General features: G+C 34.3%; 1 protein-coding gene across 2 annotated transcripts in view; it reads right to left on the reverse strand.

Annotated features, from left to right (window-relative positions):
- The window catches only part of LOC123538917 (uncharacterized), a 163,810-nt gene that overhangs the window by 104,850 nt on the left and 37,247 nt on the right, over positions 1-21,713 (reverse strand). The window contains exons 8-18 of one of the 2 annotated variants that reach the window (XM_053530616.1): positions 21,115-21,277; positions 20,755-20,829; positions 17,398-17,664; positions 10,949-11,083; positions 10,194-10,318; positions 9,739-9,973; positions 5,347-5,453; positions 3,689-3,940; positions 3,150-3,271; positions 1,959-2,119; positions 541-647 (exon numbers count right to left, since the gene is read on the reverse strand). The exons of the other annotated variant lie outside the window; for it this stretch is intronic. Coding sequence (XP_053386591.1) covers positions 541-647; positions 1,959-2,119; positions 3,150-3,271; positions 3,689-3,940; positions 5,347-5,453; positions 9,739-9,973; positions 10,194-10,318; positions 10,949-11,083; positions 17,398-17,664; positions 20,755-20,829; positions 21,115-21,277 — 1,749 coding nt within the window. The remainder of the gene's footprint in view (positions 1-540; positions 648-1,958; positions 2,120-3,149; positions 3,272-3,688; positions 3,941-5,346; positions 5,454-9,738; positions 9,974-10,193; positions 10,319-10,948; positions 11,084-17,397; positions 17,665-20,754; positions 20,830-21,114; positions 21,278-21,713) is intronic. 2 annotated transcript variants of the gene reach the window in all.

Consider the following 21,713-nt stretch of genomic DNA (forward strand, 5'->3'; position numbering starts at 1 on the left):
AACATCGCAAAAAGATTTATATGCAACGGAAAAAACATTAATATTGTTCGTTGATAATGATGCATTTATATATGAAGGGCTGCAGTTATTCTAAAGCAATTCTTAAATAATATTGATTATTTTGGCAAATACGTCTTATATACTTTTAAGAAGGTATGTGATCTCAATGTGGCTATGAATGATTTATCAGACACTAATGGGATTACCATGGATTTCCGTAAATGTCATACAGCAATCCGACAAAGCAAACTTGACAAAATTAACACTGATTAAGAAAATGATCCTGTGATGATATTTAGTGAATATGCTTTAATCATAGCTGTATTATAGCTGTATCTATCTGAGACTGTAAAGAATATATATAGCGATTGTTGCATTATATATTGATGACCCTCGTAATTAAGAGCAAATTATAGTTATAGATTTTAAATTATGCTTTACTGATGTTTGTTAAACTGATTAAGAAACCAAATAAATGTATCGTATTCCAAATGACTGTAACAGTTGACAGTTGACAAATTAATGAACTCCAGAACTTACAGACTCTTCATGGGGTTTTGCAATTAATCCTAGCCTCTCAAGGTAGTTCAGCAACAATTCCTTGTGCTCATGAAACAATGAGTTATCCTCTTTATCCCAAACTGCATCTGAAAGGGTATTCTAATGGTAAATACTCTATAGAAATGTTGAAATTCTATACACTAACAATACTTATTTAGTTTTTTATTGCTACAACTAGATCAACTATTAAGTGCGAGTAAACAAATTTGAAGAGACTTCGTACAACTAGTAAATCAAGAGGGCCATAATAACCTTGGATCGCTCATCTGAGTAACATTAGGTATAAGTTACAAATGTCAACTAATGTTAAAATCTTAAGAAAGTAGGTCAGTAGGTCATACATTCATGGTCACTGTCATTCAATTTCAAGACTGTATCTTAAAACACGAAATTATGTCAGTAGGTCAAGGTCACAGTCAAGTGACCCCTAATTACTTGGGGTCATCAGGTAATTATAATTTAACTGCCTAGGAAATATGATCATATAATTTTTGAAGTTTTCTGTTCCTATATAACCCATGAAAATTAAGTGACCTCGGGGCGGAGCTTTAAATGGACCCTGGATCTTAGGAAAAAAATACTAGACAATGCCACATCGAAAATATCTAAGCTCTGTGTATCACTGTTTCAGGGAAGAACATTTTTAATCGTTTTCCTATAAAACTCTATGTAAATTATAGGGACTACGGGGTAGTATCAATATTGATCCTAGGATCATTACTTGGTTAATTTTGTTGAAAGTCTACTAGACATTGCCACAGACCAAATATCTAAGATCTAGGTCTTCAGGTTTTTTAAATTTACAATATAGCCATGTAAGGAAAATAAACAAAGCAACAGTTTCTGAGAATTTTTTTAAGAGTTTTGTTTCGGTTGCCATGGCAACCACAGTTCTAGATGAGTTAAATTATTTAGGCAATTTTAAAAAGGAGCTACTCAACTATCATATATGTGATGTTTAGTGTAAATCTGCCCAGTGATTATGAAGAAAAAGATTTTTGAAATTTACAATATAGCCATTAATGGGTAAAAAGCCCCGCCCGCTAATGGTCATGTTGTCGTTTTTTTATCGAAATAGAACGGCTGATGCAAATTTGGTAGAGGGCCACCAAGAGGTCTTTTCTATAAAATATTTTTGAATCTGGCTTACAGTTACTGAGAAGAAGATTTTAAAATTTTTCGTATCGGTTGCCATGGCAACCACAGTTCTAAATGGATTTTATTTCTTTGGGTAATTTTGAAAGGGGGTCGCCAAAGTATCATTCCTGTGACGTTTGGTGTAAATCTGTTCAGTAGTTTTGAAGGAGAAGACAATTTTAGATTTTGTTAACGGACGCACATCAGGCGGTCACAAAAGCTCACCTTGAGCCTTTGGCTTAGGTTAGCTGAATACAAACCAATTAGTCCGTGGGTTAGGATGGCTGACTGGTCAAATTCGATCCATTTCTTGAATATTTCCGACTTTCTACAGCAGAACATCCTGGCAGTAATCAAGTTTTTAAAAGCATCTACCAACCACTGAGGATCAAGGACAATGGTGTCGTTTAGCTTATCATCTCTGTAATTAGCAAGGTTATGGGTCAATAAAACATTATGCTTTGAAAAGTGACTACATACTGCCCTAGCAACTGTGAAGGAAGTAGATACATAAAAGTTTAAAATTTTCAACAGATACTGCACAATAAAGTAGTTTTTGTTATGCAATACGAATTTAAACATCAAAAAGTTCTGAAAACTACTGTTCAGTAACTAGCAGTAACACCGTAGACAAATTATTATTTCAGATGGTGAATTTGCGCTTTTAACTTTTTCATTCGGGAGGACGAAAACATGACTGTTTTATAACATTGTTAATACCTGTCAATTCCAGACAAAACAAATGTTAAGTAAATAACTTTTTTTTTCATATGAACCGGAAAATTACTTCTGGTCCTTTAACGTCATGGAGAACATTTGATGCCATACAATGTCCATTCTTGAGCTGGTGCTAGGGACAAAAGGGTGTGGCACTTTTCATTTCGTGTCATTATTAGACTGAAACTAATTGCTCGATTGCAATTTTTCTTTCCTAAGATTATTTAGCGGCATATCTTTATGTAACATGATGGCAAAGAAAATAGTATGCTTTATATAACAATTAAGGAGTAACCATGCAACATCCTGATTAACAGTAGTGTACTCCACCTGCTGAGCTAATTTGTCTACCTATACAAGTATATGCAGGTTTTGCATATACATAGAAAACTGTGTTTCTACACACATAGGAAATTTCTTCCAACAGAATATCTAAGTAGTGTCTGATCACGAGTTTTTCATGATTTTACTTAGCATATGAGACAATATCATTCATATTATATATCATTTTAAAGATATCCAAAGATGTTAATATTAACTTTTTATAATCTGGGTATAATCTTTATTTTGGTACCAACAAGGTTAAAATTTCAATTTTAATTGATATTATTGATGGATTGTTCTCAGACTTTTCAAATATCTATGATATACAAAATACAAAAAAATCAAACATGTTCTTTCCATGATTAAAAATTTTCAGAGGGAAGATACATGGACGGATATTTCACCTATACCTGTAGTACAGTATATTTCCAGTTTCATGATGAAATCTCAAAAACAGTTCTAGTTCATCCTCTGTTTCTAATGGAACAGGTAAACGGTAGTTCAGATCGCGGAATTCAGATTTTCGAAGAACCTAAAATCAACAGTATATTTCACATAACAAACTAGGACATACAAAGGAAATAACTTTCATTGGAATGTGTGAAACAGACATTGTTCAACTTTATTAGCAACTATGGTAGAAATAGAGTTGTCCTACATGGCAGCAGAGTCATAATGAAAATATTAAGAAATGATATGCTCAAAGAAAAGATTAAAAATAATTGTAGTTTTCTTATTTTTACCTATCACCCGGTATTTCCTGCCTTAAGATGGCGTATATAAAAGGAACTCCACAGTTTATTACAAAATACAGGGGAAAACTACAGCTGTATTATCTGTAGTAACGGTATAAACCATTGGAAATAAGTTTGTCTACAGGTAATAAAATTAAATATTAGATCTCGTTGTTTACAGCAGATATTTAGTGAATTAAACTTGAGTATAATACCTTTTCACCCTTGTCTTTTAAATTATCAATACTGTTCTCCAGAGTTAACCATCTTGCCGGAATAAATTCTCCCCAGTAATTTTGCCTTGAAGCTACTTTAAAAATATGTTGTCGCAGCTTTTCAATATTTCTATCAACAATAGAGTTGTCTATGGCAAAATCTTCGTCCGTGAGATGACAGTTTGTGGCTTTATCTACAAGCGATTTCCTCAGTGTGTAGAAGAATTCATCTATCATATCTTCTTTCTTTTCCTGTAGTTATATAATTTCCTGTATTTATTTTAATAATTTTAAATCAAATAATTTCGTATCACATCGTTTACAGATTTCTTCCGTACTTTTACTGCTTGAACTGCTTGATGTGTTCATCAAATTTGTGCATTAGGCTTTTTAAATTTTGCAAATTGTTGAATTCGTACATTTGACGTCATATGACAACTTAATCTAAAATGATAAAAAACACCCTTCATAATGTAATTTTCGGATCATACTTTTTCACACTGTTTTGCTTCCCTTCATCTAGCACCCTCAAGGATTAAAAAAAACACATAACCGATGCAAAATCATTTTATTTTAAACAACCCAAAACATGCCTCACTCTTAATCCGATCACGTTCCAAAGTTACACGACAGTGTTTATAAAAGCTAATTCAGCCAAATTAATATCTTATACCAGTAACAGTAATGGAAGACATGGTATGTAAAACATATCAAGAGGGCCATGATGACCCTATACAGTTTAGCTGCTTGCGTTAACAGTTAAAAGTGTCTACTACATAGATACAGTCAGATACTGTGTATGTCTGTGTGGTAGGTGGGTTGATGGAGAGGAGAGAGGGGATAGAGGCGGGGTAGGACATTGGGAGAATGATGTAATATGACAATATCAAACACGAAGGAAGTTTCCACTACATGAATAAGGGGTTAAAGTGACCACACCTCGAAAAGGCAATTGTTTTTTATGGAACAGAATGATTTGTATAATTTTCGTAAAAGGGCATCAAAGAAACATCTGTGTAAAATTATTTCAAAATCGGGCCTGCTGTTGCTGACAAGATTATTTTATAAGTTTCCAATATATACATATAGGGAAATGTTTTTGACCATTCTAAATATTTTTTACAATATTGGTAAAGGATCACAAAATGAGCATTTATGTGAAATTATTTTTAAAGCGGGCCAGAAGATTTTTTAATATTCTTTAATATTTCCACCATATACATATATGAAAAGTGACCATACCCTTGGAGGCAATGTTATATTTTTGACAAATCAAAATAATTTGAATATTTTTGTCAGATAGTTACACAAGGACCTTTTGTGTGAAAATATTTCGAAATCGGACCACCTATGTATTTCAAGAAGATTTTTAAAGTTTCTATTAAACACACAGGGAAACGTGACCAAGCCCTCTGTCAGCCATGTTTTTTGTTGTTGTTGTTATTGTTTTTGAGGAATCAAAATAAATTAACCTGTGGTTTTTCCACTTGAGCATTTTTTGATTGTTTTAAACAACTTTGCCAATACCAAGTTTAGTTGTTCGCTGAAACAAATAGACGCTGTCTTGATTGTTTTATAAGGCTTTGAAATATAATCAAACTGATAATATAACTTACTTTGATCATTATAGTTTCATTTATTGTGTACAAAGTTCTCACCTGATTTAGTTTGTCAGCAAATGTACCGACAAGCAAGACTGGTGGCCCCTGATCATCTGAAGAACTACAAAACTCGTGTATGGACCTTAACCAAAATTCTACGAATTCTGAAATAGATACATTAGTGTATGTATTGTGTTTGAATTGATTGACTTATTATAATAATTTGCCTTGAATCGATTGCCTTATTATAATGGTTTGCCCGAATGTATTGTTTTCAATCATATATTTCTGTAATTATCCATCAAGCGACCAATGTGCCTTTTAGAATAATTGGACTTATTATGGTATATGATGAGGCAATTTAGACATAAAACTATTGAAAGGAAACAGAGTCTGATTGGGAGGTTGGTATGACAGGCTGTTAAACTGGCGTTTTGTCATTGAAGAATTCGATTAATTAGTCACGTTCAAAGCAGCTTTTGACGAAACTCTACATAAGTGTATGTATTAGTGTAACTTGATAAAAATGAAACACTTATAAATATACCAAAAAACAAGACATCTTATAAAATAGAATCTTTAGAAACCGCTTTGGAATGGTCATTTGCAAAAAGAAATAGCTATTCCCCTTACTTATAATTCCAAATATGTTCAGTCATTACAGGCGAGTGTAAATTGTATTTCTCCCGCCATGTGAATCCCTAACATATGAAATGGTGACTATAGTACGATGTGGAGAACACAGAATGATTTTTAGAAGGCAGAGTAACAGGAGAAGCATCATGACAAGTCTAAACCAACAGATCAGAAGTCTTATATAGAAGCTTAGTCCAAGTAGTATTTAACAGACAGGCCTGTATATTCATGGTAATTACAGACTTGCAACAGAAAGAATATCTAAGCGAATTCAAAGCTGAATTTGAGTGAGTTCTGCATAACCGGTGGCTGGATGGTGTCGACGGTAGCATTCATTTTCACTACCGCTTAATGCAACATTTTCATTTTTGTCATGTTGAGCAACGGATGCGTTTCAATTGTGATTCTCTGAAAAAAAATCGAAGTAATTTATATCCATGGCAGCATAGAGGAATCTATACCAACACCATTCTTCAGTGTCCAGTCCTTTCAAATGTGTCTAAACCTGACCAAGCTATGGAAACGTCTTGTACGATGAGTTTTAATGTTAAAGTATACATTTGTTGTCACGAGACATTTTTTGCTTCAAAGTTATTAGCAGGAAATTAATTTCTTAAGTCATTGAGTGAGCTTTTGTAACCGCTCAATGTCCGTCGTGCGTCGTGCCTAGTGTGTAGTGCGTCGTGCCTAGTGTGTCTGTCAACAATTTTTTTAAAAAAGTCTTCCTCTCGAAATCCACTTGACAGAATTACACCAAACTTCACAAGAATAATCGTTGTGTGGCCGACTTTTAAAAATTGTTCAAAGAATTGAATTCCAAGCAGAACTCTGGTTGCCATGGCAACCGAAATAAAAAAAAACTTAAAACTATTCTTGTCTAAAACCGCAGTTCATAGGGCTTTTATATTTGGTTTGTAGCGTCATCTAGTTGTCCTCTACCAAGACTGTTTAAATTATCCCCTGGGGTCAAACATTGCACCGCCCTTGGGGTCACATGGTTTACATAGACTTATATTAGGAAAACTATGAAAATCTCCTTGTCCAAAACCAAATTTTCTAGGGCTATGATATTTGGTGTGTAGCATCATCTAGTAGTCCTCTTCTAGGATAGTTCAAATTATCCCCCTCGATCAAATGTGGCCCCGCCGTGCTGGTCACATGGTTTACATAGACTTAAAAAGGGAAAAGCCTCGAAAATCTCCTTGTAAAAAACTACAGGGCCTAGGGCTTTGATATTAAGTATGTGACATCATCTAGTGGTCTTCTAGCAAGATTGTTAAAATTAATACCCTGGGGTGAAAAGAAGCCCCAGCTCGAAGGTCCCAATTTTACGTAGACTTACGTAGGAAAAAAAACATTAGAAAAATCTTCTCTCTGAAACCACGAGACCTAGGACTTAGACATTTGGTTTGTAGCATTGCCTAGTGGTTCTCTAACAAGAGTCTTCAAATTATGCCCCTAGGATGAAAAGAGGCCCTGCCTCGGGGGTCACTTTTTATATGAGTTATATAGAAAAATTCTTTAAAATTTTCCGATCATATTTCCTAGACTGTTTTATTGTACCCCCCGACAACAAAGTTGTAAGGGTGGGGGGGGGGGGGGTGTATACTGGTTTTAGGTTGTCTGTCTGTCTGTCTGTCCGTCCGTCTGTCCGTATACACAATTTTGTGCGCACCATCTCTCCTCATCCCCTTGACACAATTTAATGAAACTTCACACAAGTGAGCAGTAACAACAGTAGTTGTGCATGGGGCATGTTTGGTTCTTTCAGAATTTTTTGGCAGAGTTACGGGACTTTGTTTTTTGTAACGATACTATTTACATAGGCACAATCTTGTGCGCACCATCTCTCCTGATCCCCTTGACACAGTTTAATGAAACTTCACACAAGTGATCAGTAACAACAGTAGTTGTGCACGGGGCATGTTAGGTTCTTTCAGAAAAAAAAATTGCAGAGTTACGGGACTTTGTTTTTTGTTACTATACTATATACATAGACACAATCTTGTGCACACCATCTCTCCTGATCCCCTTGACACAGTTTAATGAAACTTCACACAAGTGATCAGTAACAACAGTAGTTGTGCATGGTGCATGTTTGGTTCTTTCAGAATTTTTTGCAGAGTTACGGGACTTTGTTTTTTGTTACTATACTATATACATAGGCACAATCTTGTGCGCACCATCTCTCCTAATTCCCTTGACACAGTTTAATGAAACTTCACACAAGTGATCAGTAACAATAGTAGTTGAGCACGGGGCACGTTAGGTTCTTTCTAAAAAAAAATTGCAGAGTTACGGGACTTTGTTTTTTGTTACTATACTATATACATAGACACAATCGTGTGCGCACCATCTCTCCTGATCCCCTTGACACAGTTTAATGAAACTTCACACAAGTGATCAGTAACAACAGTAGTTGCGCATGGTGCATGTTTGGTTCTTTCAGAATTTTTTTTTGCAGAGTTACGGGACTTTGTTTTTTTGTTACTAAACTATATACATAGACACAATCTTGTGCGCACCGTCTCTCCTCATCCCCTTGACACAATTTAATGAAACTTCACACAAGTGATCAGTAACAACAGTAGTTGTGCATGGGGCATGTTGGGTTCTTTCAACAACAAAAATTGCAGAGTTTTGGGACTTTGTTTCTTGTTAACATACTATGTACATAGTTACAGTCTGCATATGCAATCTTATGCGCGCCTAATCTTCCAAACCCTTGCACACAATTTAATGAAACTTCACACAGTGATCAGTACCAACCCTAGTTTTGCATGGTGCATGTTACGTTCTTTTAGATAAATATTCTGCATAGTTATTGGACTTTGTTTTTTGTTACTATACTGTATACATACAGTCTATATACATAAAGTCCACATAATTATGCAATCTTGTGTGCGTCAAATTGTAATGTACTGTATCAGTGCATGCGTGGGGGGGGGGGGGGGGGGGGGGGGGGGGAAGGGGGGGGTACATTCATCACCTTTAGTGATAGCTCTAGTTATAATAACCTTATGATCCCAAGTAAGTAGGGGTTACTTGACTTTGATGACCTTGACCAACTGACCTACTGTTTTGTTTTTAAGATAAAGCCTTGAGATTCGGATAACAAGTACAGTTTTGCACACTGATCCTTTTTTTTGGCCGGGATGGGGGGGGATTAACGCTGTTTTTTGCAACAGCATTTCAGTCATGTAACGGCGGGCAGTAAACCTAGCCAGTATTCCTGGATTCTATACCAGTACAAACCTGTTTTCCGCAAGTAACTGCCAACTTCCCCACATGAATCAGAGGTGGAGGACTAATGATTTCAGACACAATGTCGTATATCAAATAGGCACGGAGAACATACGCCCCGCCCGAGGACCGAACTCGCGGCCCCGAGATCCGTAGACCAACGCTCTTACCTACTGAGCTAAGTGGGCGGGCTTGCACACTGATCCTACAACTGACTTTCAGTGACTATGTATGTGACCTACTGACCTACTTTCTTAATATTTTAGCATCAGTTTGACATTTGAAATATATAGCTCATATTACTCAGGTAAGCGGACCAGGGTCATGATGACCGTCTTTTTATTACTTTTTACTGTATACGTTATATCAATGAATTTAAATTGTAAATTTCATGTTTGATTTGAACATTACTTATATCGATTTGTATATATTTTGTGTTTAAAAAGTCATCTAGATTAGCCTTCATTAAAGACACAATGTGATTTATTGTAGATCGTAACATTTAAAACAAATCATATAAAATATTTATTAGTTATTTGAGTTGACAAATTTCTTTCCAAAGGAATTCACCTGATATTCTCCAGTTTTTCGCGCCATCACTATCCGGGAAACAGTCGTCATCCTGAACTATATCCTCCATGTGTTTGGACATATCAGTGACCAGCAAGTACACAGCGCGTCTGGACAAAAACACCTGGTGTGTTGCATAGAACGCATACTGTCCTGCAAAGTCCCACATCGAGAGATCTGCCGTATTTGCGTCTCTGTCGTCTGTAGGTAGCTGCGACTGTTCCTTTATCAAATCCTAAACAATATTTGAGAACTAAATATACAGATACAAGTATACATTTCCGTTAAATGAAATATTACTGTTTAGAATATGTTACAATAAAGTGCTAGATAATTAATATGATTAAGATGTTATCAAGAATCATCATTTAAATGAAAATCCTTGCAAATTATTCCTCAAGTACATGTATAATTATTGTAACACAACATAAAGTAAGTATCTTAGTACTATTTACCAAAAACTGATTTCGAAAATAATCTTCTGACGGGTCCAGTGTAGAACTAGTAGGTATTTTAGAGACGTTTGGAGCGTCCCAACTGTCTGTCTCTAGAACTTTACGATAATGTGTACGCTTCTGACCTGGCAGAACAAAAAACAAAAATATCCCTGCATTTTTTTTTTTCAATTTGTTAACTGTGGCTCTGATTAAACAATGGTGTATGATCTGTGTATAATATGCGACGAGTACGAATTTTCTCGGTCAACTTCTTGACATCCCAACTGTCTGTCTCTATAAATTACACACACATTGATCAGTTTAGGGTAGCTAGTTTGTGTAATTTCATTAATATGTCGTTCTGTCTCAGAGACACAACGACAAGTCACTTAGACATATCGGCAAACATCGTAACAACGCCCCGCCAAATGCAGTCACCCGCCAAATGTCACTCAGAAAAACGTACTTTTAGCATCTCACCAACGTCTTTCGTTCAAACGTCGATCCGCTTGTCGTCGCCCTGCCAAATGTCTCTATAACGCGTAGTCAAATGTCGCCCCTACACAACGGCAAATGTCATTATTGCAAGCCGCTACGACAGAACGAAAAGGCTTGTAACTTGTAAATATTTTGAATTTCATTAACTATTTAAACGATGATATGAATTGCATATACATAATATTCTCATTTAGATATCTTCGTTTCGTGGCGAAAGGATATTGGTGCCAGAATATTTGTATTTCAAAACTTTTCAAAATTGTTAAATATTATACCTTGATAGATGGTATTATCGCTACCCGTACACTTTACTTCAGCTGAAATAGGTACAGCTTCCTCTTCCGGGTTTTTCTTGCCGAGAATTTTCTTGGTCAACAGTTTTACCAAACGGTTATGTATAGACTTCTGACCTGACAGCACAAAAACAAAGATATTCCAATATGGTATTTTAATTTCTTCCATGTGAACTTGATTAACCTACAGTGAATGGTATATGTATAATTCGCGACCAGTAAGAATACCTAGAAGTATAAAATCAAGAATCACTCCGATTCTCTGCCGGTGTAACGTTGTAAACTGAACCCCATAGAATAATGATGTCCTCTAGCCCCGGTCATTATTTTATATAGAATAATGACCTCTTTCTATAAAATACTGACACCCCTTATAAAATAACGATCCCCTGATTTTATCTATAAAATATTGACCCCACATCTAACCTATTACTAACATACTCTTACTCCATAAATTCAAGTCACTGTTTCTATTGCTTATATTTGTTGTTGTTGTTGTTGTTGTTGCGTCTACAGCTGACACAACAGCAGTATATCTTAGAGGCCCCGCTAAGAAATAAACGTACATCTATTGAAAAATGAAATTTAAAATGGTTTTCATTTGAATTATCATTGTTGTACATGAAGAGAAATATTACAATAATAGAAGATGTACCTAAGTCGTTTTAAGTTTACTATATAATTAGAGAGAACCGATATTTAAGCTGGATGATAATTTAGTTTTGTTTACAAACAGTTTATTATCATCTTTTATTAGTCATCTTAAATGATTCTGGTCATGTTTTCCTGATAGCAATTGAGATCATCCTTTAGAAATAAAGCAAAAGCCTCACCATGCAAACTTTGGTGAGAGATTTTTGCATACGGAAAATGATTCAAACCACTTGTCACTTACAGTGATTTTGCTTAAGTATTTGGTTGAAGTTGCCGAGTGGTTAAGGTCGTTGACTCCTAATCCAGCGGCCCGGGTTTGATTCCCGGGCGGGGAAGCTAGAAATTATGAAACACATGTTTCCCACCCAACCAGAGGAGTTCTGGTAAGCAACCCAGCGTTACTGGATTGAAACCCATGCATCCTCGCCGCCTGAAAACCAGCCAATTCTGGCTATCTAAAAGAGGGCGTTAAACTGAATATGAATAATATGAATATGAACAAATTTATGAAATAGAAAATAGGGGTCTTACCGTGAATTTTTTCACAAACAGCAATTACATTAAGATTTTGTAACGCTGAAACTTGTGTTACGTCGGATGACGTTTAGGCTACTTCAGTGATGCTCGCGATGCAAATATATGCTTCTACCGCATTTTGTGAAATATTTCACGGAAAGAGTCCCTTTTTTATTTCATAAACTAGTTCGGAATTTTCATAGCAAAAAGACTGCGTAAGTCGTTAGTAAATTGAATCGCTTTCCGTCGACCAAATCGTCCACCGAAACTCGTATGGTGCTTCTCTAAGATCAAAAGAATCGCACAATTTTTAGAACATTTAACGCCCATCAAAGTGACATTTTATGACAGGGGCGGTCTCCATAAGGCTGTTTTCCTGGTACAAACAGATTTTTATATATTTTTGCTAACAGTTAGCCAAAAGAACGGAACTTACATCCCGGAAAAGGTAAGCTAAACGGAGCTTTAGTTTTGAGGGAATTACTGTGAAATCGTTAATATTCGTGGGGGATTAATTTCACGAAATTGCGCTAATTTTGTGCTCTAGGTGGAAAAAAGGAAAATATGGAAAAAATTTTGGTCCCAGTGGGGCTTGAACCTACGCCCCCCTGAAAATTGCAGTCAAAATAGGTTTATGGTAGGAATTAAATACTCTTCAAAAAGGAGGTACTCTATTACGGGTCAAATACCTTAATGACTAGACATTGTGTTTTGCCTGTGAAGTGACTTACTTGCCCTTGACTGCAGAAAAAGACATGAAAAATTTCAGAAAATGCAAAAATTTCTTATTTCAGAGTTTCAATTCATTTATGTGTATAAGTAACCCATGCTAAATGAAATGTACTGTACTTAACTCTAAAAATCATATTTTATTGCTCCGTTGCTATCGATTTGATATTGCCAAACAGATTTTACACTCTCTAAGCGTTGCTGTACTGGTGAAAGCAATTGGGAAAAGATACAGTCTTTTCAATCAAATATAAGAGTCTGGTGTATATTTACTGCTTATGTTATGTTTTCTGTTTCAACTTTCTGATATTTCATCGTCTATTATGTTATTATGTATTACCATCACTTAAAGAGTCATGCACTTTCGGTGTCCCATACCTAAATTGCAGCATCTGTCAAAGCTTTCATGAATTTTTCATGTGTTTTGTGGCTTTATTTTTGCTGGTGACATTCAAAACAAATATTAAGTAATAATAATGCCTGTTTTTATAAACATGTCAGTTCTCTATTTTGGCGAAAGCTTTGTCATATTGGCAGCTTTATGTTTACGTCTGTCTTTTTGGCACACAAAGCACTTCACAGAAGAAGGGGGTGATGGCAGATCTAGTTCTGAAGTGCTGGTATTATATTTTGATTGCCGTTCCTTTAAGATGGTAGGCAAGGAAGAAGCTTGAATCCCATAACATTTATCACAAAGCAGATTACCCTCAATAACTTTTGCTTTTAATATTGAAGGTAAAACGCAAATATGTATCATGTTCATTAAACCAACGCCCATATCTAACTTGGCAGCCTTTACAGATTTTGCCTCTTGACTTTGCCACATTATATTGAAAACAAAATATATACAAACATAAACTTGTTATTATATATGCAAAACAATAACTTCATAGGTTTAAAATTCAATTCCTTTGAATTAAAGTATTTAGTGTATAACTACCACCATACAGATTATAAAATATTGTATAAATGAAACACAAACAGATTCCTTGTTGAAACAATGTACGAATTCACCAATAGTATCAAATGAAGCAAGGTCAACTTGTCCAATAAACAGAAGAAATTCAAAACATATCTTATTTTAAACCGTGCCTGATAATTTACCAGAACAAATAAGGTAATGTGTTATGCAAAATATAAAAGAAAACTTGCTAAACAAACAAGAAACAATATTTTCAATTTATTCTAGAGTTGAACAAAACTTTGGAGCAAATGTCGGGAGAAAAAGTCTTTTCCAGAAAATGATCCTATGTGATGTATCTCAATAGAAAAGAAAATACAGATATATGTACCAAAATCACTGTGGATTTTTATCACTGGGCAATGCTAAAGATGTTGCAGCTTTGTTGAAGTTAAATATTTTATTTTCAATACTGCGTAAAATGGTAAATTAATTGGACACTGTGCCTAAAGTAATACCTTCAAAATTCTAAAATTCTCTATGCATTATTTCTTTATTATAACACATCCTTATTCAAACAAGGCAAATCTTCGAAACACCACATTACGGAACACGTACCACAAGCATTTGCTAAATAACGAAATGAAAGCTTAGTCAGTATTTGACAATGCATCATATAGGTTTGAATGTATAAAGAGTTAGATATATTACTTAAGACTGTGTTCAAGGCAGAATATATTAAAATGAATCTTAGAATCAGGTATTTATGTTTTGCTCACATTTCTGTATGCCTTTCCTAGTAGAGAAATATGTAGAGAATTGGCAACACCATATGAATATAAGATTATCTCTTTTCATGAATGTGATGAACAAAATGTTTTTAATTTAATACAATATGATTCACTGGGCCAGCATTATTTTACACATGAATGGATTGAAATTCTGAAATAAGAAAATTTGGTATTATCTGCATGCATTTTTCTCATGTCTTTTTCTGCAGTCAATGGCACATAAGTTACTTCACATGCAAAGCACAGAAACATCCCCATAATTCTGCAATGTCTACTCATTAACAAGTATTTTCAATAAATGGATTTTGTCTCTCTTCTTGCATCAAGAAAAGTTGTGGTTTTCCGCAAAGATGGTACATGCAAAATGTATAAGATTCTACAAAGTGTATATGAAGTGGCATATTTTTGTGAAGGTATGCTACAGAATCAAATGTCTTACATCATGTCAGTATGTGTTTATATTTTACACATTATACCCCTTTACCTTTAGTTCAGCTGGTATAAAACATTGAAAGCCACCTATTTGTTCCTTAAGGCAGGACAGGTATGGCATTACCCAACCTACACTTAAGACATAATTCACTCAAAACTAAAGCTCGGGTTGGCTAACAATTTCCGGGATATAAGGCCCATTCATAAGGCTAACTGTTAGCAAAAATATATCAAAATCTGTTTGTACCAGGAAAACAGTCTTATGGAGATCGCCCCTTTCCGATTGACAACACAGACTTATATCATTCTGTTTCCCTTGTCAAAAGTACGGTGCCCCTAAAGTGACATGTTACACACATTTTTTCCAATTAGGTAATGTGAGACTTTTTTTTATTTCGTTTAAACGAAATAACTTATTTCGTTTAAACGAAATGATTTCGTTTAAACGAAATAATCATTTCGTTTAAACGAAATAAGTTATTTCGTTTAAACGAAATCATTTCGTTTAAACGAAATAACTTATTTCGTTTAAACGAAATGATTTCGTTTAAAAGAAATAATCATTTCGTTTAAACGAAATAACTTATTTCGTTTAAACGAAATAACTTATTTCGTTTAAACGAAATGATTTCGTTTAAACGAAATGATTTCGTTTAAACGAAATAATCATTTCGTTTAAACGAAATAACTTATTTCGTTTAAACGAAATAAGTTATTTCGTTTAAACGAAATGATTATTTCGTTTAAACGAAATCATTTCGTTTAAACGAAATAAAAAAAGTCTCACATTACCTAATTGGAAAAAAAGTGTGTAACATGTCACTTTAGGGGCACCGTACAAAAGCATCCGAATGTCGTTTTGAAATTAATCCAGCGAAAACAAATAAGCCATTTTTACTCCAGTTACTTCAGTTTTTCATTAATTGTACGAAACAACCCTTTGCTAAACAAAAAAACAGAAGAAAAAAAAGGAATATAAAAGATCTGAATCATACAAAATTAAGGAGAGGTGTCCTTGTATGTGAATACCAAATATCAGGGAATACGGTATGTTTACATTTCGACCATTATTACGTCGACCGACGTCAAAGAAGACTGGCAAGCCACCTTAATTTACTCTATTCTTCGAATTGCGGTGGCATAACAACGCATCTTAAAAAGCAGCTATCCCTGTTGAGGCCGAATTACGCATCCTCTTTTAAATACTTACCACTTTTGTGAGCCTCGGTTGCGCAATGGTAGAGCGCTTGCTTATTAAAGCGGATAGGTCTCCCCAAAAGGATAAGTTTCGTGGTATCAAACCTTTGCCAATATAAACAGATGATCTAATGGAAGGGGTATACATAAAGGAATCCTTTTGCAACTTGGAACCCCTGCAATTTGCAAGGTACACAGTAGAACATACTTAGAACATAGATCACGAAACTCCTGCTTTAAAAGGTGTATGACTTTTTGTTTAGAACATCTTTTAGATCTAAATCTTTTTGTTACCTATAAAAGTTTCATGCTTCAAGTATTTCAATAGGCTTAAGTTTTATTTTTCCAAGATTTCTTTCAAGATTCTTTAACAGTACCTTTAATCTAGAACCTTTTACAGCCTCGTTACTTTGTGACATCGCATTATATGCAAGGTATAACGTATAATTATGTTACGCATACATGTAAATAATTATTAATTTACCTTCTGTACAATGTAGTGTAAGCATTCTGGAACTTATAATAATGGTGATTTTGTCCGAAATTTTAGAGGAAACATCATTTTGCTACTGCGTCCTACATGTTGCTCTTATTCCGTAATAGCATGGGCTCGCGGGATCATTACGAAAAAATGCTGTTGACGGTAAAATAGTTCATTTTCTGGAGTGCAAGATTGTAAAAAGACAATTTATACGTGGAAAAACACAATGTTATATGCTATCCCTGAAAGTGATGTCAAATACCTTTAACTTTCATTATGTCACCTATATATCACTCATATATACCTCTAAAAATAGGCAAAACTGGTATGAGGTAGCCCAGTGGTTTTATTACCTATGACATTCCTCGTCGTTAGAAATTATTCAAATTTCAGTATATTGTTGGTTGGACATCCTTCTTTGATTTTTGGGTATTTTTGTTATTTTTCAGGCGATTTTAAGTAGAAAAAGTCAACCATATCTCCCGTCGGTGCCATAACTCTAGAACGGGTTGAGAAAATCCAAGATTTTTTCTTCATTTGCAATACCTGCGTAAATGAATCTTAAATCTTCGGCCAGATTTTTTCTTCATTTGCAATACCTGCGTAAATGAATCTTAAATCTTCGGCCTTTAAATATGAGCTTACACTGAAACATCTTCTATTATTTACTAACTCGAAATTCTCACTGAGACCTAAGTCATCCTAAAACAATACCGAAAACGCTACTTACCTGTATCAAGCATTTTCCACTCGCCATTTTCGAGGGACACTTTGCATTTTCTAATATGCACGTCAATTCCGTTTGTGCTCTCTTGTTTGTTTATGTTTATATCTTCTTTAAATAAACGTTTTGTCAGAGTTGTCTTTCCAACTCCATAATGCCCAACAACCATAACGCGAATATTATGAACAGACTCATGCCCCACTTGCAAAACTTCCTTATATAGTTCGATTGATCTTTTGTCCATTCTCAAGATTTCTGCTGGGATCAAATTGCCTGCAAAAAAGGTTAAAAAAATAAAGAATTAAAACAATGGGTGGATAGAACACGAATGACGCCATTATGTGATTTAAAGACACAAAATTTATGTATTTCAACATCTCAAGATGTACGGCACGACTGTGCCTGAAATGATCAACTGTTATCACTATAGTTTATATACGAAAATGGAATAAGTAAACTAGAAAATCTTGACTTATTTTCGAGTTGGCGAGATGGATATTTTGAAATCCGCTGTTTTACAGCAATGTTTAAGCCCGGAACTATTGCCCTAAAACAATGACGTAACATTGTTGAACCTTAAATGAAAGACGAACAGAAGACGCGTTGTTTTTGTCACTTCATATATCGCCAACTACTTCACGCAAGCAGTATTCTGCCTAATATGTGACCAGAATATACATAAATATCTACTTTCTGCGAGCAAGTAAATTTCAAAGAAGCTGTTTGCAACGATCATCTTAGACACGTTGTTTATACCTTTTATTTTCTACTCTACAGATATGTGGATTTTTTTCAGGAAAACACAATAATTTCACAACCAGGGAAAGAAAAAAAAGACAGCTGTGGATATTATATATTTATAAAGGGTCGTTGTCACATATTGATTTACAAGAAAAGAAATCTCAGCATATCTTTTATTCAGAAATCGTGACATTTTGCACAGAGGTGTATATCGTTTGAAATATTTAAATACATGTATCTGGTCATCATTATGTCTGATAAATTATGGATAAATAAATATAGCTCATAACAATGTCGAACTGGATGGACTGAACTGAGACTGGTTTCCTCGGGTGCTGTCAAAGGGCCTCTGGTTTGACAAATGCTTGATAGTTAATTTACACGTCGCTCTGCTTGAAGGTAAATACAAGTTTATGAATGAATCAGTTCTGTTGTAATACAGAATTGTAACAGTTTGGAAACAAAGTTGACAAATCGTAAGTCTGCATTTTTAAAGAATTTTCCACAATAGCTACTGCTTTCATGCGTGAAGATTATCTAGAAAAAAGAAAATGCTCGTATCAATGGAAACATATCAAACCGTATTAAGATTGAAAATTCAGTAACTCGACATTTAAAGTGCTTTCATAGATAACCTTTTACGTTGGTATTTGGGATCAGAATAATGCGGATAGCTGGTCAGCATTATGACAGAGTCAAAGCCTAACATATCAATAAAATTTGCCAAACGAGTAGAACTGGAATTGTTGAAAAACATAAAAGAATACTGTATTACCCGCGCTTGTATTGGCAGATCACTGTCTCATTGACAGACACCAACATTTGTATTTGAATAACTGCTACTTGCCTATTTGATTGTTAAAAATAAATACAAAACTCCAATGACACGTTCACTTACAGTGAAACCTCTAATCCTAGCATGATTGGGACCCTTAAACATTTTCGGTTTAGAAAGGTTCTAATTTTAGACTGAAAATATAAGTAATTTATCATACATGATGTACATATCAATCTACTTGCGAACAGATCAATAAAATATAAATAAACTATAAGCAACATGTATGTGTCAATTCTTACTTTAATTCAACATTTCAATTATTTATCATAAAAAATAATTTCTCCATCCCTACATTCGCAGAATCAGCAACAAAGAGAATATTTTACTTGTCATGTTATTCTTAAAATCTAATTTAGTTACACTTAGTATCAATTATCATGATTACCTGCGTGAAATAAACAAACTGATAAAAGCTAAGTGAGGAAGGTACAAAACAAATAAATTAATAAGGATCTACAATATATGATATTGATAGTACTTATCGTCAATGCAACTACAAAGCAAGCATCTGACCTGATCAGTAATATCTCCGTTGTTTGCTGAGACATTTTTAAAGAGCGATAATTTAAATTGTAAAAGACTCAAAAGTGTCAAAAATGAGAAAGATAAACATAAGAATAACTGATAATAATGACTAAAGTTCGGATCAGACGGGTAAATTTTAAAATAATTTGATCTCAAAAGTTTTCGGAGTAAAGAGGTTTCGAATTATTGGGGTTCTTTCACAACATAAAATGAATAAAAAATCGGGACGTAAAATTCGTTCGGTTTAGAGTGATTTTCGAATTAAAGAGGTTTATATATGAAGTATTGTTGACTCAATATTCATAGTAGTATAATATCATAGTGACGTCCTATAACTTGAAAATGAAAATGTTTGAGCTGCTAAATCTCTACTGTTTGCTTCAACTTGTGTACGTTTAGATTTATCATAAACACATCCGTACCGTAAAAATATGAAATGTAAACGTCCTTTCTAAAGAAGGTTACAGGCTTCAAAGCTAGGCCAGGCAATGAAAAGGCTGGTAATTTCGTAAGAACCGTTCTTAAAGATGTAATTTCATATATAAACAGTCACCATTTTCGACACGGTGACTGAACATTATGTTTAATGTCGCCAATATACCTGGAAGTACATACTTTACCTAGCTTTAATTATTTAAGATGATTACTACAATTATTATTAAAAAATATTATTTGCTTCAAATGAAAACATATTGCAAACAGTACTGTTGGGATTTTGAAAAGTTGTAAATATCGTAACAGTAATATATATATATATATATATATATATATATATATATATATATATATACACAAATGCTGCCCTGTCATCGTAATTATATGACCCTGTAGGGCTACCCGGTGGCTACACCAGGTACCTAATCTTGGCCAGGACCTAAACATCAACGTAAACCTTTGTAGTTAGTTACTCGAAATTTCGAGATATTAACTCGAAAGTCTGACTTAGCAACTCGAAATTTCGACTAAGAAACTCGAAATTTCTAAATAAGTAACTCGAAATTTCTAAATAAGTAACTCGAAATTTCGAGATAAGTGACTCGAAATTTCTACTTAGTAACTCAAAATTTGGACTTATTAAACACGCACCTGGCACTAATGCTCTTCCGTACACAACTGATCACGCACCTGATATTAAATTTGCACGCGAATATGGAAGAATATACTTCCGTCTCTGGTCCTATTGAGAAATAATAGCATGGATATTAAATACAAATATAAATACTATTATAGCGATGCTACATGTATTATGTTTTATTTACCTCTGTTTACACTCTGTTCCATGCAATCATTTGGCACTATCTCTGAACATTTCTTGTGAGCCTTAAAACCACAATCTGTCAGAAGAAAGTAGGTATACAGAAGTTTGTTTATCCGGTTTTAAATGATATACGTTTTTTGCAATTTCTTCTGTTTTTAACCAGACTACAAATCGATCTGTTGGTTGCTATGAGATTATTTCTCTGAAAAGTTTAATTAACAAAACAATATCAGCTTTTTATTTAATCAACAACAGTAAATTATGATGTCAAACGCAATTTCCTACAAAATAACGATAATTATTAGATAATGAAATAAAATTGATAAAATCCAACTAACAACGAAGTAAAGGAAACATTTACCTTGGCACTTCAACGCCTTTGTTCTTAGCCCCCAAATAACGCTATAACAACAGTCACACCTGTGAAACCCTGTGAATGTATGCGTTTTAAAGACATGAGCTTTCTTAGGGACTGACACATCAATTATGCCATCAGCTTTGATATAATTAACATCTTCATCCGGCTGAAAAAGAAATACAGAAAAAGTGAATTCAAACTTTTAATATTAATTTTAAAAGAGGTGTAGTGTGTTCAATACATCCTTAGGTGATAGTGGCGGCTGTTATAATTCGTGATATTTCAGTGTAAACACTCAAACAAGAGCTATCACAGGAGACAGCGTGCTCGACTATTTCGATGCTGGATAGTAAAACTGGACACATCTGAAGATGCTGGAGCTGTCACTGGAGCGTTTAATGACTCCATTTTGGATGAAGATATTGGACAATAACTCGAGTCTGTGTCAGAAGTATTAAGTAATAAAAGAGATCAAGTGTATCAAAACATAAAATAAGTATAATTCTATGCAAAAGGGGGATTCATTCATGAAATATTAATGCAAGAGTGGTTCTCCTTGTTTTACATGATGTGGGTGATAAATGGAACAAATACATTAAGTT

Source organism: Mercenaria mercenaria, chromosome 18 (genome assembly GCF_021730395.1).
Source record: "Mercenaria mercenaria strain notata chromosome 18, MADL_Memer_1, whole genome shotgun sequence".
NCBI classification, from domain to species: Eukaryota; Metazoa; Mollusca; class Bivalvia; order Venerida; family Veneridae; genus Mercenaria; species Mercenaria mercenaria.